The sequence below is a fragment of the Phyllopteryx taeniolatus genome, chromosome 5 (genome assembly GCF_024500385.1).
Source record: "Phyllopteryx taeniolatus isolate TA_2022b chromosome 5, UOR_Ptae_1.2, whole genome shotgun sequence".
In the NCBI taxonomy this organism is placed as follows: Eukaryota; Metazoa; Chordata; class Actinopteri; order Syngnathiformes; family Syngnathidae; genus Phyllopteryx; species Phyllopteryx taeniolatus.
Window position 1 is genome coordinate 29,422,078 of NC_084506.1, and position 24,265 is coordinate 29,446,342.

The 24,265-nt window shown below is 42.0% G+C and overlaps 1 protein-coding gene across 4 annotated transcripts; it reads left to right on the forward strand.

Moving 5' to 3' along the window:
- The first annotated feature begins 526 nt into the window (after positions 1–526).
- Positions 527–24,265, forward strand: zmp:0000001167 (protein phosphatase 1 regulatory subunit 12A). Of its 4 annotated transcripts, none has more exons than XM_061774625.1 (25): positions 527–918; positions 7,683–7,813; positions 7,931–8,049; positions 10,862–11,018; positions 11,108–11,252; positions 11,348–11,422; positions 11,542–11,621; positions 14,480–14,685; positions 14,801–14,910; positions 14,997–15,191; positions 15,277–15,359; positions 15,449–15,538; positions 15,661–15,762; positions 16,814–16,918; positions 16,997–17,087; positions 17,177–17,314; positions 17,405–17,507; positions 17,585–17,688; positions 17,759–17,818; positions 17,904–17,926; positions 18,006–18,060; positions 18,150–18,254; positions 19,625–19,675; positions 19,867–19,917; positions 23,282–24,265. In XM_061774625.1, the coding sequence occupies exons 1-25, from the start codon at positions 643–645 to the stop codon at positions 23,366–23,368; spliced, it is 2,742 nt and encodes a 913-aa protein (XP_061630609.1). In that variant the 5' UTR covers positions 527–642; the 3' UTR covers positions 23,369–24,265. The 4 variants fall into 4 exon arrangements, with proteins under 4 accessions (XP_061630609.1, XP_061630610.1, XP_061630611.1 ...); XM_061774628.1 differs by having other exon boundaries at positions 840–965; XM_061774626.1 differs by lacking the exon at positions 19,867–19,917.

Consider the following 24,265-nt stretch of genomic DNA (forward strand, 5'->3'; position numbering starts at 1 on the left):
CTATGGTTGTATGAAACCAAGGCTGAACAAATTCCAAAAGTTATGTTTGGTGGAAACACAAGACTGCTCGTCACCAAAACAACTCCATACCTGCAGTGAAGCACGGTTGGGACAGATCATGCTTTAGGGTCATTTTTCTTCGGCGGGAACTGGGGACTTTGACAAGTGAAAAGGATTATGAATAGTCTGAAATATTTTTGTTACAACAAAAACTTCAGGCTTCTGCTCGAAAGCAAAACAATTTCATGAAAAGCCTACTAGAACAAGTGTAATTCATTTGTGGTTAATTGGAGACACTTAAAATGGTGGCAAGTAAAAAGTACAAAAAGGTAAGCAACACCTCGCAGATAAAAAGAGGATAAAATGTATAATAATAATACTGTAACATGATACACTCTTTTATCATACTCAAATACAGTGGCACACAAATGAGAAAGTACAACACCCTTTATCTGGATTTATGAATTTCCGAGGTGTCTTGAATGCAGCACCTGACTGCCACTCAGTCATAAGTTTGTGGTGAAGTTGAACAGTTTCATTTGGAGCGTTTACCCACCAGGGGGCGCACCCCGAGAGAAGCTTCCAACCCAAGCAACTTCTCCCGCACTATGAGCTGATTTGGTCCGGTACAGACGAAGGAAGATGGCGGCCACTGACCAGTCCCGGTCCGAAGCTGCCAAACAGCGACGGCAGGATCAGCTGCAGCGATGGCTGGGCTCGGAGACGGACCAGACTGACTCGGAAGCCCGGGATACAGCGAGTAGCTCGGGGACACGGCGGCCGAGAGTCCGCTTCGCCCAGGGAGCCGTGTTTATGGCCGCCTGCTCCGCCGGGGACCGGGAGGAGGTGGCGGCGCTTCTCCGCCAGGGAGCTGACATCAACCACGCCAACGTAGACGGGCTGACAGCGCTCCACCAGGTTGGTGGAGTCACCCTCGAAACTCTTATCAGAACATTAACAAAGTGGTGAGTGAACATTAAAGCGCGCGATGAAAAGAGAGGACATGATAGAGCGGAGCTAATCGAAACATTTCCGTTAGCCGCCAGTGGACTGGAGCCCATCACTTTGTTCTCTTTCGTTTGTGTTTCAAAAAACAAACAAAAAAGAAACAAACAAAAAGAAAACTTGTCATTAGCGACGCCATATATGCCTGGCTGGAAACACTTTGTCTCACGGTGACGCCTTTAATCTCACATTTATAGCAAAGAAGAGTGTGGTGTGCGCTTTTTGGACACACGTTCCTAATGGACCGTGTTGGCTGATTGGTTTCAATGGCCTTCTTCATCAGCTGACCTAAATCTCCTGTTTACTCTACTGCAATGTTACCCAAACTATACTTTACTTTAGAAAAATCTCACGGCACACCATCGAACCCAAAATGTCACAAAAAGTGGGCACACAGGTCAATTATGTCCCTTACGCCCTCCAATGGGAGTGGTGCATGCCGCTATTCATCACTGGCATATATATATATATATATATATAAAAGAACAACGTTACATTATTTGTAGTGAGAAAATAATTTTCAGACCCACGATGTGAAATTGGATAATATCGCACTCTGGTTGGGCATCACTGCTCTATTGTCTCAATTAACACAGCTATATCTTCCAAAACAACACGTAGGCCTACATTACAATACTTTGTGTATTTTTATTTGTTCAACTGTATTTTTGCAATATGAGAATTCCTGATCTTAAAACAAAAAAACAAAAGCTGCTTTGTGTATTCTGTTCCTGAGGCACGCTGCAAATCCTCACTGTCAGACAAGCCTTCAGTGATACACTTTCCCCTTTTCCTACCATACAACATGTCATAAACACACCATTAACCTTATAAAGTCTCCACACGAGTATGGATTTAGCTGTAAAATTGCTATTTTACTGTCTGCACATTCTGAAAGATTGTTCCGGGCCCATATTTGCTGGCCTGCATGCACCCGTTGATGTCATGCTTGGAGTTGAAAGCGCTGTTCCTGCCTCCTGATTGACTTGTATGGTGCAGATGCTGTGTGTCAACAATATTCTGCAAACGTGCCCTCATTTGGTTGAGTCACACGCGTCACCCAGTGTGGTCCCTTCCACTCCGCTCCATCCCTTTCTCTAAGTGTTGCTCATCAGTTGCCGAGCGACCAGAATTAAATATAGTTGTGTGCACTCCAAATTTTCCGTCCCCTCCATCCAAAGCCTTAATGTCCTCTCCGCCATTTCTCTTTCCTTTGCCACCCCCTTCTCCCCCGCTCACCAATTCCCCACTGAGGGGACTTTTGGGAGTTCAAGATGAGGAAATGGAAAACTTTTCTCCAACAGCAGGAGTTGCTGTTGTCAAAGGCGCGTTCCACAATGAGTCATTTGATGAGAGAGGGAAGGAGGCTGTGCGTTTCCCCACTCGTAACATACAAGGCTGCCATAAGTACCCTCTGTTCATTCATTCAGCCTGATTACTCGCTCTGCTGCCTCATCTGGAGGTCTTTTATTCGATACACCAAACTGGCAGGCTTGATTGGAAATATAAATAAGGACAAAGACTTGCAACAGCTTTGTGATTTAGCCCAAAAGTAAAGCCTCTTAGGTGGCTTAAGATGGCCTGATGGACTAGATTCCGTGTGGCTGCAGTGAGAAGCTGCTAAAGAGCAACAACGAGGGTGCTCATGTTGTCTTTTAGACCAGTAATACTCAACTGGTGGGTCTGGACACCAAAAGCGGGTTGCAGAATGGTTGCAAGAGAATTACAGGAGGTCTTCGGTTTACGACAGTATTGACATACGGCGTTCTGAAGCGCGCAATAAACTCAATTGAGATGTAAGAATACGTCATCATGCTCAGTTACTGCTGTAAGTGAACCCCCATTTATGTCCCACCCACAACAGGTGACTATTCGAGAGCTAGAGAGACCTAAATATATAATAAAGATGTTTTTCTTGTTTTACCCCTCCCACATTCATTAAATGTTTAAACTTATTAAAAGAAACGTTTTAAAGGATTCCTTAGAGCCTACTCTCGCCCTCACTGCCACGTTTCTCCAAATAAGAAGCAAAGCGTGCTTGCTTCAAGCTGTTTATTTGTCACTCCCAGTTGAAATTTACTGTAAAACTGACATAAAAAAAACAAACATTGCCATATTTCTTCAAGTTATACTATTGATCAGTCTGTTATTTTTACAAATTGTAAACTATTCTAAAGTGTTGAAAATTGCTTGCTTTCTTTGACAATACATTATTGGCTCAGTAATGGCTGTATTTTTTTGGTTTCCTGAAAAGTGATTCCACATGACACTAGCGCTATACAAACACCAAAATGTTCAACCAAACATCATTTCATCAAATTAAATTTCACTAGCTTCAGGCTAAAATATAATGTGAAATGGCATCTAAGGAAATTGGCATGCAGCGCTGTGAAAAAGTATTGGCCCCCTTCTCAAATTGTTATATTTTTGCATAGTTTCCCTACTTTGTCTAAGATCATCAAACAAATGTAAATATCAGACAAATACAACACAAATGAACTTAAAATGCTGTTTTTAAATGGTGATCTCATTTATTAAGGAAAAAAAAAAAGTGAAGCGCTGTGAATACTGTCCGGAGGCACTGTAATTCATAACCTCTGCCTGGTGAGCCCACTGTGCATGTGTAAGCAAAAATTTAATTCAAAAGCTATTATTGAGGCTGAATTTGCCTGAGTTTGTTATTTTGTAAAAATAAAGTGATATTGTTGGGCAATATTTTAACTTTCATATGCCCATTTTAGGCTTGAGCGTGATTCGTGAAAATTAATGAATTCATGATTTAACAAGGGGGATAATTACGTTTTCCACAGGTAACTTTTTGAATATTTGTTTTCCTTAATAAATGAATTTACCATTTTAAAAACAGCATTTTAAGTTCACTTGGTTTATTTTTGTCTATTTACAGTGGGTATGGAAAGTTTTCAGACCCCCTTAAATTTTTCCACTCTTTTGTTATATTTGCAACCAACAACTGGACTGCACAATCGTCAACAAATTACAGTCAACGATTCCCACCCGCACCCCACGCATTTGACACTGCTGCACACAATACTGCGACCTGTGGTGTTCTTATCGGCGGTGTTCTTAACCTTTTGAGGCTCCACATACAGTGGGTACGGAAAGTATCCAGACCCTCTTAAATTTTTCACTCTTTATTTTGGAGCCAATTTGCTAAAATCATTTAAGTTCATTTGTTTACCTCATTGTACACACAGCAACCCATATTGAGAGAAAAAAAATGTAATTGTTGAAATTTTTGCTGATTTATTAAAAAAAGAAAAACAGAAATATCACACAGCCATAAGTATTCAGACCCGTTGCTGTGACACTCATATATTTAACTCTGGTGCTGTCCATTTCTTCTGATCATCCTTAAAATGGTTCTACACCTTCATTGGATTCCAGCTGTGTTTGATTATACTGATTGGACTTGATTAGGAAAGCCACACCCCTGTCTATATAAGACCTTACAGCTCACAGTGCATGTCAGAGCAAATGAGAATCATGAGGTCAAAGGAACTGCCTGAAGAGCTCAGAGACTGAATTGTGGCAAGGCACGGATCTGGCCAAGGTTACAAAAAACATTGTGCTGCACTTAAGGTTCCTAAGAGCACAGTGGCCTCCATAATCCTGAAATGGAAGACATTTGGGACGATCAGAACCCTTCCAAGAGCTGGCCGTCCAGCCAAACTGAGCAATTGGGGTAGAAGAGCCTTGATGAGAGAGGTAAAGAAGAACTCAAAGATCACTGTGGCTGAGTTCCAGAGATGCATTCAGAAGATTGGAGAAAGTCTCGAAAGTCAACCATCTCTGCAGCCCTCCACCAGTCGGGGCTTTATGGCAGAGTGGCCCGACGGAAGCCTCTCCTCAGTGCAAGACACATAAAAGCCTGCATGGAGTTTGCTAAAAAAAAGCAAAAAAAAAAAAACACCTGAAGGACTCCAAGATAGTAAGAAATAAGATTCTCTGGTCTGATGAGACCAAGACAGAAATTGTTGGCTTTAATTCTAAGTGGCATGTGTTGAGAAAACCAGGCACTGCTCATCACCTGTTCAATACAGTCCCAACAGTGAAGCATGGTGGTGGCAGCATCATGCTGTTGGTGTCTTTTTCAGCTGCAGCGACAGGGAGACTGGTTGCAATCAAAGAAAAGATTAATGTGGCCAAGTACAGGGATATCCTGGACAAAAACTTTCTCCAGAGTGCTCAGGACCTCAGACTTGGCCGAAGGTTCACATTAAAAAAAGACAATGACCCTAAGCACACAGCTAAAATACCGAAGGAGTGGCTTCAGAACAAGTCCGTGACTGTTTTTGAATGACCCAGACAGACGTTCATTTGTTCTGTCTGTCACTATGCCTCACTGGCATAAATAGAGGAACAAAGATACATTTATTGTCAATATAATTTTTTGAGCAATTAAGTACACAAGTATATACAGTAAATGAACAGGTCATTTAAATAGACACATTGCTCCATCTTGGGAAGTGATCGGTTATTGTTTTTTTAAACTCGCTGATCGGCCCCAAAAATCCTCATCGTGTAAAGCCCAATCTTTACCTTCAGTGCTGTGCATACATTCTGATTGGGTCGGAGGAACTCCAGTGTTCGTCGTCGTGCTATGGTTGAGTTGCTGGTTTTATTCCAATGTGACACAAACCGAGAGAGCCTCTTATAGTTTTCTTAAGTAACCACTGGTGTTCTTATAAGTGAAATGCTGCCATTTTAGGTACACACAAATGACTGGGCATGATATACTGTAGCTGTTCTTTTCGTAGTCCAGCCATTTTCTATAACGCTTATCCTCACTCAGGTTGCGGGTGAGCTAGAGCATATCTGTAAGGTAAATGCAGATTTATACCTATTTATTATTTGTTTTACTTAAATGAGTCACTTCGAAAATCTTCCCTCTATGCGGAGTTGCACTGCCACGGAGACTGTGCAGTCATGTGACTGCCTGGGTTCGTTTGATTGGTGAAATGGAGTCAAACTTTACTAGTAGTTATGTTGGATTTGACAGGTTTCTCTGACCAAACAAAAAAGATTGTAGATCGTGTATACCTTTTAGATAAAAATACAAGCAGTGACCGGAATGGAGTAAAAGTAGCTTTTCTTCTTACCAAAAATACTCAAGTTAAAGTCAACTGTATGTTGCAAACTGCTCTGACGAGTACAATTTATCCAAAAAGTTACCTAAGTAATTGCAGCACAGTAAATGTAGCACGTTACCACACTCCTCTGGTCACAACTTGGTGACAACATGAAAATGTGTGTTCAAAGGTGACAACACTGCTTTGGAATAAATGCTTTTAGACACACGTTGAGCTGTTGCCTCATGCTTTGAATGCTGACAACACATGGAGTCAACTAAAACTCAAGTTTGCCAGCCGCTTAGGCCAGACTGTATGGATTGTTGCCACTATTACATGACTCATATTTATGAAATGTTGACAAAATGTTATCTGGCAAAAAAATAAATAAAATCAAAATCCTTCAACAGATGTTGAGGCAGTTTATCCTAATCAGTGGAAGTGCAACTCAGTGGCTTCCTGTGTTTTTGACCCATTGGACAGGCAAAATGTACAAAACTGTTTCCAGACGATTTTGGGTTCAAGGCAAGGTATTCTTATTTGTGAAGCACGTGTTAGACACAAACCAATTGAAGGTGCTTTATAAAAGGCATCCAGACAGAATGTCAATGCAAAACAGGGCATTATAAACATTCTAACAAACAAAAGATTATATTACAGAACATAAAATAATGAGAGGCAGAAAATGAAATTGAAACTGAGTTCAAATAAAATAGACTAGATAAGACAGGAGAATAAAAGTTACATTGCAGCGTGAGCGTAATTTTGATTTGCAGCAACAAATAGGTCTCAAGTCTCAGATGTTAGAAGAGCAATTTTTCATCACCAAATTGATTTGTCACATTATTCACCAAATAGTTGTTACAATCGATTAAATGTAACGGTATCGATATCTTTTTGCAGACTACAGTACACAGCAAATGAAATGCATCGAACTAGAAGTGGACAGTCAAGTGTTATTAAGAGAGGGTGCAGTAAGAACTACAAGCATAACTGCAAGATTAGGTACACCTGCACAATCTAATGACATTGAGATTCCTCATAATTCTGCCTTTGCAAAAATAGTAATGATCGCTATTTGTATTATTGATTTGACCATATACTGAATTAAGATGAGCAGTGGCAAATGACTATACAGTACAACCAGACAACATTGTGACCATCTGCACAATTTAATGTGATTAAATAAAAGAGCTGTATCAAAAATGATGCTTTTACAAGCCACTGCTACAACATTGCCCTGGCCGGATCTACATTTTTCATTTGCAAATATAAGTGACAATGAACACTTCAGTGTCATGGTATGACGTTCTCCATCGTGTTGGCCTAAGGAAAACCAGCGACATAGGTTTGTCCTTTCACTCTCGCGGCATCCTGTTTTGCAATGTATTCGAGGGCTTTTAGCAGCCAATTTAGCAGGGAGTAGACCCAACAAATAGACAGAGCACACATTGTTTTTGTGCTTAAGATGATTCTTATAGATGTCTTTATTTATTTTTTCTAACAACAAACTAAAATGTTCTTGACAAACACGCTTCTGTATCTTCCTAACAGAGCATTGCATGTTTGTTTATTGGCCTCTGGCAGGCCTGTATCGATGAGAATGCAGAGATGGTTCAGTTTCTGGTGGAGAGCGGGAGCAACGTCAACACGGGCGACAATGAGGGCTGGACCCCTCTGCACGCCGCGGCATCTTGTGGCTTCATACAGATTGCCAAGTGAGTCTTGTACCCATATTTGTTTTAGTTGCATTAGGGTAGAGGACTTCCTTTACAGGCAATTAGTTTGCATTCATGCTTCATGCATTGTTGACTTGTTTGCATGTCTTTTTGAAGGTACTTTATAGAACACGGTGCCCACGTCGGCGCGGTGAACAGTGAAGGGGACCTTCCTCTGGACGTGGCCACGGAGGACCCCATGGAGAGACTGCTGAAAGCAGAAATCAAAAAGCAAGGTGATGTGCTGACATTAAACGATGTGGTTATATTGTCAAGCTGGACTGATGCAGTTAGAGCAGACAATCACAAAAGTTATCGAGAATAATGCATCGTCTTCTGTCCATGCATTGCTGCCAAATGTTTGCCGACACAGTCTTGTGAAATGTGCCAATTTGATTCTTTTGTCTCAGTGTTAGGTTGACATAATAGCTTGAAAAGTATTTGAATATATAAACAAATTATGATCGTATACACTATTGCATCTGAGCACCAGCAATATATTGGCTGTGTAATTTTCTTCTCAACTCCTCGCGGTCCACTTTTACGTTATGTAGCTCATATTAAAACTAAGACAATCATGAGGTGACCTAGAACGCCTTGGAGAAGCAAAATGATGGTAAAGACCTAAATCAAAGTGTAGAAAAGCAGAACATAAGTGGAGAAAAACTAAACTCCAAATTGACTATGACCTCTACAGACAAAGTCTTTGTAATTTTAACCAAGGGTTAGTCAGCGCTAGACAGCAACACTTCTCTGAAATCACCAATAAGAAGTTTCCTGACGCTCTTAAAGTAGCTGCCATTAAGTCTCTTCTGAAAAAATAAATAGAACACTGGACGCTTACATGTTAGCAAGCTACTAGGAATATAACATCAGCTGTCACTTTTCTACCAAGTCTGCTGATTATGCTAACAACAAATCAATGCAGGCTACGATGGCTGATGGCTACGGCTCAGCGGTTAAAATCAAGCTTGCAGGCTCAGCAAAACACCTTTAGCTGACGAGGTATTTTTTACTGTCAATTCTTCAATATGCGTAACACATAGAGAGGATTGAAATTACGGTACTCAAGGGCCGGCGGTGTTACAAAAGACAGTATAAATAATATCAATATAAAAGCTAAACTAGTATATACAGTACAAAAAGTATTAATTGAATGTGCAAATATCAAAGGTCAGGTAACGTGTGCAACATAGTCAAGGTCAGAGAACCGAGGCAAATAAGACATAAATTAGATGACAAAACCCAAATGCTGCTAAAGTGGCTGGTGTGTGTGTGTGTGCGTGCGTGTGCGCATCTACAAGTTTGCGGGGCGTCACAGAGTTCAGTTGGGCAGAGGACAGAAGCGGTAAAGGGGGCAGAGCGGGCTAAGAGTTCAGATTCCTGACAGCCTGATGAATAAAACTGTCTTTGAGTTGGCTAGTCCTGGCCCGCAGACTCTGCAGTCTCCTGCCTGATGGCAGCAGACTGAAGAGGCTGTGTGACGGATGGGTTGCATCCCCCGCTATTCTGTGGGCTTTGTCCGTGTCTATATGTGCCCTGTGACTGACTGGCGACCAGTTCAGGGTGTAGTCCGCCTTTCGCCTGAAGTCAGCTGGGATAACCTCCCGTGACCCTGAACTGGATAAGCGGTGTTGAGAATGGATGGACAGATTCCTACCCTGCATAATCCACCAGGAAGCACTGTGTATATTTGTACTGCAGCTTGACCATGTAGTAAAGCCAGTCCTTAACTTTATTCGCGCGAGGGCATTGCAGCATCATCAGTTTATTAAGTTTCTCGAAGAAACTGATTCTGGTCACCAGGACTTGCTTTACCACTCAAATGTCCGCTGGTTAAGTTCAGGGAAAGTGTGGGAGCTCAAACAGGATCTCGTTTTTGGTGTTACTGGAGAAAACTGATGATTTTCCTGAGCTGAGTGACACACATTGGCTTTGTGATTTAGCTTTTGCTGTGGACATATTGACATATGAATGAACTGAACGTGAAGCAACAAGAGAGAGACCAGTTTGTGCATGAAATGTATACAAACATCAGAGCCTTCAAAACCAAGCTAGCTTTATTCTCAATGCAAATGTCATTATTAATTTCCCCAGACTGGCTACGCTGAAAGAGGCTTCAACATAAAAAAATACAGGAAATCACTCGACAACCTGGATGGAAAATTCTGCTATCAGAAATTGACAAGTCACTTCAGCTGGTGTCATGTCCCCACACACAAGAACCTGAAACAGCGCCACGGGAGCTGCAGAACAGATTGATCTCCAATGTGATACTCTCTTAAAAGAGTTCAACTCTCAAACTGAATGAGTTTTATGCTTCATTAAGCGCAGACAAATTTCCAAAATCCGAAAGATGGATGCCTGGTTTTCTCCACACATAGCGCTTAGAATTAAGGCCAAAAGTTGTATGTTGGTCTCATCAGACCAGAGAATCATATTTCTCACCATCTTTGAGTCCTTTGGGTGTTTATTTTTTTTTTAGCAAACTCCATTCGGGCTTTCATGTGTCTTGCAATGAGGAGAGGCTTCCGTCGGGCCACTCTGAAATTCAGACAAATTGTTCTGGGAGTTAATTTTTATAGGTTGGCAGCTCTGCCATAGCATCTGTCCAGCAATCACCACCACTACTACTACTACTGCTGCTGCTGCTGCCCCTTTACAGACACCAGTTTTCATACAGCTCTTGTGTGAGACCTTATAGTAACAGCATTGGTAGCCTGAAGAAGCAACTGATGATTAAAATGTTTTCTTGGAGTAGTTACTATTGTTCTTTTTGTACTGGACTTTGAATGACTTGACCTCACCACTTTTAGCATCAGTTCTGTTTTAAGAGAGAAGTCACTCATTGAAAGTCACTAATGATACAGGGGTTTGTCTCTATATGCCATGTGATTCACTGGCAACCACTAATGTGTAGTCTACTTTTCACCCAAAGTCAGGGATAGGCTTCATCACCCTACAATCCCGAAGAGGATAACTGTTATTGAAAAAGGATCGATTCAGTCATTGCTTGTACTCAATTATGTGTTCATGTTCACATCACAGGAATTGATGTGGACCAGGCCCGAAAGGAGGAGGAGAGGATCATGCTTCAGGATGCCAAGGCGATGCGAGACAGTGGTGGCACTCTGACACCTCACCCAAACACAAAGGCAACAGCTTTGCATGTTGCAGCAGCCAAAGGATACATCGAAGTTTTAAAGTGAGAATCTGATTGTATGGGGCAAAACCTGTTTTCTGTCCCTCTGAGTTCTTCACTATCTGTCTTGCCCTTTGTCTCACGTGGACCAGAGTGTTGTTACAATGTGGGGTGGATGTGGATAGCCAGGATGTTGATGGTTGGTCGCCCCTGCATGCAGCAGCTCACTGGGGGCAGGAGGAGGTGTGCACGCTGCTTACGGACCACATGTGCGATATGAGGGCCGTCAACAACGTGGTGAGCTGCTGACAAATAATCTTTCCTGGCCATAAGTCGCTTGTCTTGTGAAGCCTTTGCTTAGGACCCACCCTGCACTGTGAATATCCTTGTAGGGTCAAACACCTTTTGATGTAGCAGATGAGAACCTAGTGGACACACTTGAGGAGCTGCAGAAGAAACAGAATGCTGTGAGTGTGCCCGCGCGCAGGCTACACAACTCTTATTCTGTCAGATGAACCTGATATGACTGATAATGCAAGCGGTCTGAATGTCCTCTGTGTTTATGTGTGTTTATATTTCTCTTCAGTTACGCACAGAGAAAGAGAAACAGACTCCTGTCATCGAGACAAGCCTGCAAATCTCCACAGTACCAGTACGCACACGCAGGTCAGTGCCAATTGTCCATCAGCTTGTTGCCGTGCCTTTGTGCGGGCACAAACCTAAAATCAACCCGAGTAACCGCATTCTACATGCAGGTATGCTGAGTGACCACAAGAGTAGGTCCACATGCACAGTTAATGAGATCAATACGAGCTGTATCAAAAATGCTAACTTTACTGATAATGAGTTTTGATTGACACTTAAAGAGGTATTGAGTCAACAATATGTTGTTATATTTTGTTGCATTATTGTGGTTGTAGTTGGCAGTGTTGTTTATCTTGCCCCTCTCATAGCTACGTACGGTAGCCAAAATATTACAAACACCTTTCAGTATGATCCAGTGTCGTTCAACACTACTGCAAATTGAAACCACAATAATTAACATTGTGATAATCTCTCTGGAAAAGAGACCCCTATTTACAAATGTAATCCATTCCATGACTTCTGTTTACAACCTGAATCATTTGCAAACTGAGGTAATCTTTCTCATTGAAAAGAATGGAAATGCAATTCATCCATTCCAGCACCAGAATGAAGTTATTTTTATCAGTATCTGGTCGAAAATAAATACTGTACAATATACAAATAAGGAAAAACACACTTTAATGTGATTAAATAAAACATCTTAGCCTTTTTCATAACGTTACTGTTTACGTTCGCCATGGATAGTCCAAAATGGGTGTCCCATCCCACAATGCAACATGGCTTTCATGTTGCATTGAAAGAGAAGGCGATTTACAGGAAAACAGACCGCAAATTAGGGCTCCGCAATTCATCAAATTTTAATCGTGATATCGATTTTGGCTGCTACGATAAAATGATCCTGATCGTCATGGGCAATGAAAAACGCCCGGGAGTAAATAGAGAGGGAAATCACAACTGTCGAGTTCTTTGCAGTTTGTGACCGTGCACGACTGACCAATCAAGCAGAACAACGGAGATGTTCCCTTCCTTGACTATTCACTATATTGGTGGGGATTTTCAAATGTCCAGTCTGGGGGCTTTGGCCCACAGCTCATTTTTTATTGGCCCTGCAGCATATTGTAAAAACTAAATTAAATATGACCCCACATCAGAACATAACAAAGGAGGATTAGGGGCCACATAGAAAAGAAAAACAAAAGGTTGACCTACATTGGATTGGTTTTAGCATATTTAATAAAAAAACGGTGAGGAATATTAAATTGCCACCAGCATCATTCAGTTTATTTTTGCTAAAGTTTGGACACCCTGATAAAATTCGATTTTGTGGTTGTCCATATGATTCTTAGAGTATGGTTCACTTTTCAGTGGGACTTAATTGTATCCTAGTTCTCATTTTATTTCAAGACAGATCAAGCAATAAAATAGCCTCACCAATACATTGGAAAATGTAAGCTCATCGTATGCAGAGATGCATTGTTGTTCAGTCAAAAATAATGGTTTGTAAACAGCCAGTTTCCCACATCACAAGACACAAGTTTTGTCTGTTTTTTATTGCTTTAAATGTTTTAAGCAATGTGATTTGTCCACACTGGGTGACGTATGTGATGATGTATGCATCATATCATATATATATATATATATATTTCATGTGAACATGTACACAAACCTGGGTCGACTGCTCCTAATGCTAACCGCAGCTGTGACAGTATTTTATCATGATTGTATTGTTTGGTTGAGTCAGCTAATATTTCTGGAACAGGTTGAACTTGCTTTGTTCTACTAGCCTTTTGAAGTCGCTGACAATACATCCTGCATAATGTTCCCGTTGTTGCCCAAATTAGACAAAACACATTGCACTTCAGGGAAGGTTCCTTTTTTCAGGTTGTAGCCATAACTTGATGGCTAACTGCACACTGTAGTGGTAGAAATGGGGCAACTTATAATTACAGTCGACCCACGCACATTCATGGTTCGGCAATCGCAAATTCACCTTTATGTGGATTACTTTTCAGAACATAACCCTCCTTATCAGCAGAAAACGCCACCTACTCGCAATTTTCCATGATGTAACGTTTTTTTTTGTTTGTTTGTTTTTTTTTTCTTGGCAAAATAATGTTTAGACTATGTAAGTTCAGTTTGTACTTTGGGAAAACAGTTCGGAAGTTACAGTTAAAATATCCGGTTGCGTTGTGTTTAGTCTCGTGTTTGAGGTCATGTATAGAGTGCTGGACAACTACACGGAGCAAGCAAAGCAGACACCGGCGAGAGATTTGTGATTTGCTTTAAGCTGTTTCCTGCACTTTAAAGTAGGCCTACTGCATTTTTTATTGTACAGCAATGTTTAAAGTTGTTTGTAAGTGTATGAAATGCTATTAACGTGTTTTAGTATCATAGTTTCTGGTATATTTGTGGTCTCAATTTATTTTAATATAGGCAATTATAACTTTAGCCCTTATCACAAATTATATCACTTTTAGGGGGTGTCAATTATATGCAGAAATTCGGCAAGCGCAACACGGCTTGGTCCTTATTCCTCGGGAATAGTGGAGGGCCCTAAGGGGGTACTAAGGATATGGCAGTTGCGCCGAATAGCCACTGATGGAATGAAGGCACGCAATGCTTATATAGAGGGGATGGGCCGACTCATGCAAGAAAGGCCAAGTGTGTACTCGGGCTTGGTTTTAGCCACGCCCAAAAAATACACAACTGAAATGTGGGAAGAGAGTTGAACACTATATCCCAGCTATTCAGTACTATATTGTTCTCATTCTTGCACGTTTTCAGCAATTCAAACACATTTAATGTATTTAGGAAAAAAAACACTGGAATCACTTTCCAGTGTTGATTGGTGAGGGTAATTGTAATTGGTTGCACATGGAACTGATCAGCTGTTGTCATGCCACCTGTGTCACACTCGCTCCCCGCCCCCCGGCCCTAAGGACTTCGATCTCGCGCATGAGCAGTAAGGAAAAAATCTGCCTCCATGAGCGGGAGAAGCACCCGCCACCTGCCTTGCAGAGCAGCCCCGCGGAGGACGAGGAGGACGAAGGCCAAACCGCGCGGACCCAGTCACAAATACAGCCGAAAGCCTCCAGTAGCTCCAGCTCAGAGGAGGAGAGTGAATCAGAGAGTGACGCTGAGTCTGGTGAGAGAATCTGTCTCTGAATGAGAAGTGCTGTTATTCTTTGAATGAGCTAAAAGTTGATTTGTTATATAGTATCACACGATTTACATAATCCCTGACTTTTGCCTGGTTGCAGAGAAAGCAAAAAACCGAGAGATCATAAATAACTTGAACAACAAACGCAACACCAGCAGCCTCCTTCCTACCTCCATGCCAGCAGGCACTGCTGCAAACCAAGTCAAAAAGGTAAATGAGGTGTCATTCTTATCAGAATGGCTTGACTGCAACACAAAAATACCAATATAACAATCCTAGCTTCGACTGACCAACAGGAACCAGGAAAAACCCCAGCCACCGAGGCGCCGGGCTCGTGGCGGACATCACTGAGGAAGGCAGGCAGCTCGGTAACTCTGGCCTCATCTGAATTGACTGACTCCAGCCCAGACCAGAACAAGCCTCCGGAGTCAGGCCTGGGGATGACCCGCTCCGCTTCCAGTCCCCGTCTCAGCTCTGAGACTGACCCCAAGGTACGAAACGCAGACTCAGTCTTTGTCCATCTAAGCACACCAGTCTTTTTTTTTTGTAGTAAATGCCGTCATCTGTTCTTCACAGGAGCCAAGACTTGCCCGAGTTCCTCCTATTCCAACAAGGAGACTCTTCAGTATTCCAGACAGTAGCCCTGACAACTCCAACAGGTCAGCTTCTGCCCTAAAGCTTTCCTGCACTTGTGACCAGCATGCTTTTCTCACCGCATTCGTTCCCTTGTTCACCTTGATTCTGTCAGTTGGCTGAGTCGTAGCTCATCCTACACCCGTCGCCTTCACAGCCAATCAGGGAATGACCTCACTAGCTCCAACCCCTGTTTGCCTCGCAGGTCGGTCATGGATGCCCCACCTGTATTTGTGTGCATCGTTTGTGGTTATTTTGGCAGCGCTGTACTTTATTGCGTCTTCTGTGTCTTTGTTTAAAGAGGTCATCTTCTGGTTTTCTTCACAGCTCCTCTTACGGAAGGAGACTGGATGAAGCCAGCATGAACTCAGGTAGCACAGGAATAAGCACATCTGGACTCAGTCGCCTTAACAGTGCTTTGGCACAGAGGTGTGTATTCGCTTTTTCTTAGGCCACAAAAACATTAAAATGCATAGAATTTTTCTATGCCTCTTTTAGTATTTTTCTTTTATAAAATGCAAACTGTTAGTTACTGAAAAAAACGACTTTTTGGCCAGAATGAAGACTCCTCAAAAGTGTAACCATTAAAGTTTATATTTTATTGTTTTTTGTTCATTTTGGTCCTGTTCAGCTGCAGGAAATGCATATCTTGTATAATGTTACAATGTGTAACTATCTGTTTGTTTTAACTCACAAGTGTGATTATGAGGAGTAGGTTACTTCACACAGACATTGGCCATTTTTTGTCTGTACTGAAGTTTGATCAAAAGCTTCTAAAGCAGGGCGCACACTTTTTGAGAATCGGACAAAATTTGAGCATTTGGTTCTCTTGTGATTAAAGGCCCGATTCGCAGATGTCGCTAACAGAATATCATAAGCGATTAGCCTTTGGTGTGGGGTGTGCTAGAAAATAGTCAGAGCCGGTAATCGTTAATTGAAATGTCAATATTCACGATAGCAAATTCTTTTGTGCGTGTTCAACATCAAGTTCACCGAAGCCACAGACTGATTGTTACGGATAGAACGATAGCAAATTAGGAAGCGACCAAAGCTTGTGCTGTTGCGAGACACAAAAAGAGGAGCCACTGGTAGTTGTGTTTGTGGAACATGTCTCCAAAGTCTTTGACCAGAATAAAAATAAGAATTTTCCACTGAGATTCAGGGTAGAGGCCAGACAGGCTAACAGTTAGCCTAGCTTCTTTTATTTCTTTGATGACTACCATGTGTGGGACTCTCACATTTTAAAAATGGGTTAAGATGTGAAAAGTAGCACCCTGCTTTAATAGCTAAAATGACCTTACGTTTAGGAGTTATAGCACCACCTGTTGCTCTATTTCGTGCTTGACAGGCTGCAAATACATTTTCATGTGTAGGACCACAGTTGATGGGGGTCTTTTGGACCCTGAAGTGTCCATCTACTTGTGGATAAAGCTGAAATATCTTCCGCCTTAGAATAATGTCGTGACCTTTTTATATGTAGACTTCCTCAGGAACAGGCTGAGAAGACTCATCAGTCAGCGTTGGACGCCAGCTCCAACCCTCAGAACACAACCGGCCCTGAATCCGAGACCAAGCAGCGGCGCAAGTGAGCCAACACAATAATCTTGTGTAAAAATGTTCTTGATGCTACGTTCTAGATTAAAATGATTTTTGGCACATTTAGATCTTATCTGACACCAGTTCGGGATGAGGAAGCAGAGGCACAGAGGAAAGCTCGCTCGCGGCACGCACGGCAATCTCGTCGCTCCACTCAGGTACATCACATCTCAGAAGAGCACAGAATGCGGTGATAACACCTCCAGCCGTGGAGTCTAATGCTGCTACGTCGTGCTGTGATTTAAAGGGGGTGACGCTGACAGATCTGCAGGAAGCTGAGAAGACCATGAAGACCATGAAGCAGGACAACCAAGGAAGCGAAAAGAAGGATGAAGATGAGAAGGAGAAAGAGAAAGAAGCAAAGTCTAAGAAGGGAGAGGAAGGGGTGAGCTGCATTTCTTGTCGTAGGCCTGCGTTGAATGTTGCTTTTTGTTGTCATGTGACCTCACAAAGCCGTGGAAACTGGTGTCTACAGGAAGTGAGCTGGAGGTCTCGGATAGCCAGCCTGCAGAAGTCTGACCTGCTGGGTCTCACGCAGCCCGCCGGCACCCCACGGCCTCAGACCACCGACAGGAGAGGTAGACGTCGCCACTTGTCTTTCCTAACCACACTCCTCAACTCGCTGTTGAAGTACTTGCGACTGGCTTTGTTCCAGCGACTGAGGCCAGCGCCGGGGAGAGCGAGACTGAGCGATGGGCCCAGGAGCGCAGGGAGAGGAGACAAGCTCGGGCCAGGAGGAAGGCTCAGAGGAGCGGGGAGGTATATTTAGATCTTGATAGAATAGCAACTGAAAAGTGTTTTATTGAAAAATACTGTACGTCATCTCAAGCTTGATGACAATGATCCCAGCGGAGAAGAAGAATTCTCGGCCAGCCGGCTAGATCCGCAGGTGCGTGTACTTTATTTGTGGTCTCAACGGACCCATAACCAAAGACACCGCTCATAACTTGTCGGCCTGTCTCCTCTGTTTATAGTCAGACCAGCTCTTGGGTTCCAGGTATGACTCATACTTTTGACATGTTTCCTCCTCCTGTCAGTGCTAGAATAGATGTCTCTAACCTGCACTCTCCTTGTAGACTCCGGTCCAGTGCACACTGTAATGAGGGCTGCGAGAGCAAGGATTTCAAAAAGGTCAGTAGACAAGTTATCTATCGCTATCTTTTTTTAAATCATTATTATTATTGCACTTATACCGGAATCCTCTTTGGTCATGGACTCAGCTGTTTGAGGAGGTGACCAGAGAAAACAGCCAGCTGCAGTCTCAACTGCAGGACACGCAGAGGATTGTCAGTCAGACACGGCTGGATCTAGAAAAGGCCACACAGGTGCCAATGCACAAAACACACACCACACTAAAGGAGGTTCAAATATTAGCATCCTGTCAGGAGGCAATTCCGCATATGTTCCTAGCTGTTTGTCACAATGCTGGGTGGCTAAATACAAGCATTACTAACATGACACATTTCAATAAAATGCTATAGTTTTTGTAGGCGTTTCATCTTTTGGGCATTTTCCTACCAAGTTTATTATTGTAGACTGACTTATGGCACATGCAGTGGCAGTTGGAGACCAGTTTTACTGCGGGGACTGGGCTGGCCACAGGGGTTTTGTCAGACGGGCCCAGTTTTTAACACGCTCACACATACGCACCCACGCACGCTTATCACGCATGCGTGCGCACACACACTTAAAAACAGTATATTGTCTAAATTGCTTCACTGTATTTATTTATTCATGGTACTTATTAATTATAGCAATTAATAGTAGTTTTATTGTATTGAGTACATTCTTTCATTGTATTCTGTATACTTTCATTCTCTATTCTATTCAAACCTGACGAGGGACTATTTCAACTCAGCATATGATACGCCCTGTATTGTAACTGTATGAAGGCGGGGAGCACAGGGTGGTCCAGACACAGTTTTAATGGGGGCACTGACCCCCCACCACCACCAGAACCGTCACTGGGAACGTACCACTAAGAACAACACTCAGTTCTACAGTGGAGCCCTGGTTCACAAACTTCATTCCATTTGCATAGTTTTTTGTTTTTGTTTTAAGTACAGTTTAGAAATGAAAGAAAAATAAACACGATTGTCCAGTATTGCATTTTAGATTTTTATAGTTGTGGATAATTACTGGCACAAATAATTTGAAGTCTTTCGTTGTTAAAACTATTACTCCTGTAGCCGCAACAGCTGCTTTTATTTCCTTTGTTCCGATGAATAGAACAGGTGATAGATTTCGCCAAAGCAAACCGCAGAAACACAAACATCATTGTGTTTTTATATTTCCTTCTTTTTTTCCAACAGTAACATGATTGGGATTCTAATGGCACTATCACTTGCTGTTTTCAGTTTCTCACTCTTGGGAGCCATACTAAGGTGCTAATTCACAGCAAAAAACAAAAGATATACCTGTAATACATGGCGAGAACGATGCAGTTACGCTGTGAGAGAAAGCACAAGTGAGCGTTCCCCATGGATGCCAAGACTGTTTGCGAACTAAAGCAAGGTTCCCAAGCCACATTTGTTTTAAAATCTTTATTTTTATTCCCCCTCCCATGAAGAGGGTCCTTGAACCGATGTTCCACTGCAGTTAGAAAATGCCATCTTGTGTATTAATTATGTGTCACTGAGTCTGACTCTGATCTCACTTGTATCATTGTTTACGCTCTGACTTCGTTGTGTTCCAGAGACAAGAGCGCTTCACTGACTGTTCAGCCCTGCTGGACCTCGAGAGAAAGGTAAAGCATCTTCACTAATGTTCTTACCTGTTGTGTTGTTTCGTTTCTCTGGCTTCTTCCGCCTCACTACTGCCTGCTCTCACTCTTGACACGCCATCCCCCCCAAACCACTTTGCCTCACTCCCTTTCACTCAACTTCTACGGCCCCTCGTCTCTACCACTCCTCCTTCCGTGTTCCCCTGACACTATAGGACCGCAGGATGCTGGAGCGGCGAATGGCAGAGCTGGAGGAGGAGCTGAAGGTGAGCACTTGTGTGCGCTTCGCATGCTGCCACTTGGTTAGCTTTCCTTTAGCGTGTGCCGTTCAGCAGCATTGTTGGGCATGACTTTCGGCCAATGAATTTCATATACTTTGATACTACGGATTGCTTTCTTAAAGTTGTACTTTGAAAGTGCCTAAACAGCTACACATCTGCAACCATCCCATTATCTGAGATACAACACAAGGGCTGAATGAAAAATTCTTTCTTCACAGATATAATAATCAGTAATCCCCCACTATGTTGCAGTTCACAAATTGCAGTCGTCCTATATCACAAATTTATCTTTTGTATAACAAAAACATGTTGAAATGTTTAGTTTGTTTAAAATGTGTTTGAAAATAAGTAACCTGTCAATAACCTATGCTAACGAAGTGTTAAAATCATAATTACAGTAAAATATATTCAGATACAAAAGACTTCCAAGCCATAAATACAAAATAATCCAATGAACAACGGGGGGGGTTCAAGTTCAAAAGCTATATTTTGGCAGGCACGGTACCCTAGTGGTTAGCACATCTGCCTCACTGTCGAGAGGTCCCAGGTTTGAATATTGTTTCAGGCCCTCCTGTGTGGCCTCTGCATGTTTGTTTTTTTGTGCTCACATGGGTTTTCGCTTGGTCCTCTGACTTCCTTCCGCATTGCCCAAAGTCAGCTGGGATGGGCTCCAACTCACCTGTGAACTAAGGAGGACAAGCAGTATAGCAAAAGGGGCGAAAAGCCATATTTAAAATTTTGTACCTCCCTGGGATCCAAAAGTGCTAGTCAAAAAATGTACAAATTGAAAGGCAAAGAACATTTATCAAAAAGCTATTTCCAACCAAATATCGTGCGTGTTTATGAACAATGAAATTGCTTAGTGTTTTATTTTGCCAACACGATTAAAGCATTCAATCACACAATGTTGGGAAAAGGCTGTTTTAATAAATACGCTGTTCGCAAAACGTTAAGGATATTCTGGCTCGGGTGAAATTTCAGTGCAGTGTAACCTTTTACAGGTGAACTTAATTTGACCTCTAACCTTTACAATGTATATATCCACCTGTTAAATGGTTCAGTACTTTTTGCACAACGTGCTGCTTTCTAACAAGCAGCTGAACGGCAAAATTCATAAGTGTTTGATCAAGACTGGACAAATACATTTCCAGGTTCAATTAGAATGGGTACTTAGGTCCTCTTATGCTGTTTACATTTTGACATCATTAGACCAAGATGACATCCAACGACTGATAAGCAGTACCTCGCCATTGCAAGGTTGCATTTCAAACAGGATGCTCTCAGAGGGAAGTGGTCAGCGAGCTTAGTGTTATGGGTCGCAGAAAGGAATAGAAATGGACATCCTGTTGTGAATTTTGCCTTTCAGCTCCTTGTTAGAGAACAGCAACTTGCGTAAAAAGAATTGATACATTGAACAGAGCGCATTGAAAGTATCCAGGTCAAATTAAATTAAGGTTAAGGTTATACAGGTACATTTCAATAAATTAGAATATGGTAGAAAAGTTGATTTATTTCAGTCATTTCATTCAGATGCCAAATTCCTACCTAATTTCTGCATTCAAAATCATTTTGTTGTCTTGTTTGTTACACCATCTCTAGAAACCTGAATATTAGGTATTGTGGGTTTTCATTTGCTGTAAGATATAATCGTCAAAACTATACACAATAAAAAAATCATGAAATATTTCGTTCCGAGTGTAGTGCATCTCTAATGAATTTCACTATTTGAATTGAATTACTTAACTAAATTTAGATTTTGAGACAAATTTATTAAGATATACAGTGCGGTAAAATTTCCATGTATATATCAGGCAAATATAACGGAAGTAAACTAAAAATGCTGTTTTTAAATTGTGATATCATTCATTAAGGGAAAAAAACTATTCAGTTACCTGGCCTAGTGTGAAAAAAATAATGATCCCTTTGTTAAATCATGAATTAATCGCAATTTTTGGTTAATTTTCTATTGATTACCTCCAGACCTGGTCAATCAAGAAATCACTTAAACAGAATCTGTCCCGACAAAATCAAGTCAGACAAAAGGTCTGCAACAAAATGACGCAGTCCAAAGAAATTCCAGAACAGTCGAGAAAAAAAATAACATCAGTCTGGAAAGGGTAAAAAGGACTCCAGCGAACCATAAAGAGAGCCATTATCCTCACATGGAGAAACATGGAACAGTGGCGAAGCTTCCCAGGACTGGCCGGCCTACAAATATTACCCCAAGAGAACAGTAATGACTCGTCCAGGAGGCCACAAAGTAATTCAGACAACTTCTAAAGAACGGCAGCCTCAGTTAAGGTCAGTGTTCATGACAACAATAAGGAAGAGACTGGGCAAAAATGTCATCATTTTCCAAGTTCCAAGGTGAAAACCACTGCTGACCAAAAAGAACAAAAAAGGCTAACCTGCTTTTGCAAAAAAAAAAATAATATCTGGATGATTCCCAGGACTTTTGGGGGAATATTATATAGACTGACGAGATGAAAGTTGACCTTTGTGGATGATGTGTGTCTCATTAGATCTGACGTAAATGTAGCACAGCAGTACAGAAGATCATCATCCCAACAGTCAAATATGGTGGTGGAAGTGTGATGGTCTTGGGCTGCTTTTTCCTTTTAGGACCTGGACACTTTGCTGTGATTGATGGAACCATGAATTCTGCTCTTTAACAGAAAATCCTGAAGGAGATTTCAGCCATCAGTTTGTGACCTCAAGCTGAAGCACACTTGGGTTCTGCAGCAGGATAACGTTCCAAAACACACCAGCAAGTCAAATTCCGAATGGCTTTTAAAAACAAAACAAAATGAAGGTTTTGTAGTGGCCTAGTCAAAGTCCAGACTTTAATCCGATTGAAAATCAGTGGAATAACCTTAAAAAAGGCCGTTCATGCTCGAAAAGCCTCCATTCAAACAATTCTGCAAGGAAGAGTGGGCCAAAATCTCTCCACGGAGATGGGAAAGACTCATTGCCAGTTATAGAAAACGCTTGATTTCAGTTGTTGCTGCTGAGGATGGCCCAACCGCTTATTAGGTTTAGGGGGCCAGGCCATTACTTTTTCACACAGGGCCAGGTAACTGAATATTTCCCCCCCCCCCCAAAGTAAATGACCTCACCATTTATAAACTGCATTTTAGGTTCACTTGGGTTATATTTGTCTATTTACATGTGTTTGTTGATCTTAAAATGGGGAAACTATGCAAAAATATAAGAATTTGAGAAGGGGGGGCCAATACTTTTTTCACGGCACTATATTTGTCCATCGTGAGATTTTACCCAAATGCGAAATAACCTTTGTGAGTAGGGTTAGAGTACTTTGATAGTAATGAATGTGACTTTTTATCTCCAGGTTCTGGTTGACCTGAGAGCAGACAACCAGCGGCTTAAAGATGAGAATGGAGCACTGATCCGTGTCATCAGCAAACTCTCCAAATAAACAGAGATGAGGCGGGACACAGAAAGCAGGGACCCTCCTTCTTCTCTGCCTCCTCCTTCCATCAGTCCCTCCACACACATTCCTCCCAAAGCCAAAGAGCAAGAGGAGGGGGCAGCTGAACGTTGACTAGGCTTGTGATGCCTTACAAACAGCTGGAGTGGCTTTTGTGTGCCTTGTCTGTTTGTCACAGGAAGCGTTTTGGTGTGACTGACTGGTCCCACAGAAGCCAAAATGTCCACTTTGTACCACGATTGTTCATTGGACTGGCTGTGCACCCCCCTATCTGTGCATCCTATACATCTTTTGATGCACATCCCCTGAGAGCACAAGGCCAAACGGTCTTAAATCTCCCACTTGGTATTTAATTTTTGTGAACACATTTGCGTCACACATTCACAAGTTTGTCTGACTGGCCGTCCTGTTCTCGTGATATCGAACAGGAAAGATTTCGTCGAAGATTCAGCCAAAAGCTGTTTTCTCATCACATGGAAGTGTTTGAACCCACCTACCTCTCCACCTATGCACCCTCCCTTACCCCCATATACGTTTTTATTTTTTGTGACCACACACACACACACACACTCTCACTCACTCCATGCTCTTAAATGAAAAGACCGCAAAGCCAGGTCCCGGCACTTTACTCTCCGCAAAGCAATAAAAGACGCGCAAAACAAAATGGCTGTTCAGTCGAAGCCTATTAAGCTATGAATGTTTTTTTATCATTGATTAAAAATGTCATAGTTTTTAGTTGTAAATTCCTCTCTCCCAAGAGAGCACGGTTATGTATAGTACATGTGTATAAATATTAGTCTAATAATACCCTTTTTGAAGTAAAATGCCATTTAGCCTTCCTTCACATGTTGGTTTTCTAATATATTAAAATGTCTGCACCTCAAA

What these genes read in the sequence shown, in the direction of transcription:
- zmp:0000001167 (XM_061774625.1), top strand. Translation starts at nt 643, where the DNA reads ATGGCGGCCACTGACCAGTCCCGGTCCGAAGCTGCCAAACAGCGACGG. An exon ending in CTAAGAAGGGAGAGGAAGGG is followed by an intron (nt 17,315 to 17,404) that starts GTGAGCTGCATT and finishes TGGTGTCTACAG; the next exon opens with GAAGTGAGCTGGAGGTCTCG. An exon ending in TGCTGGACCTCGAGAGAAAG is followed by an intron (nt 19,676 to 19,866) that starts GTAAAGCATCTT and finishes CTGACACTATAG; the next exon opens with GACCGCAGGATGCTGGAGCG.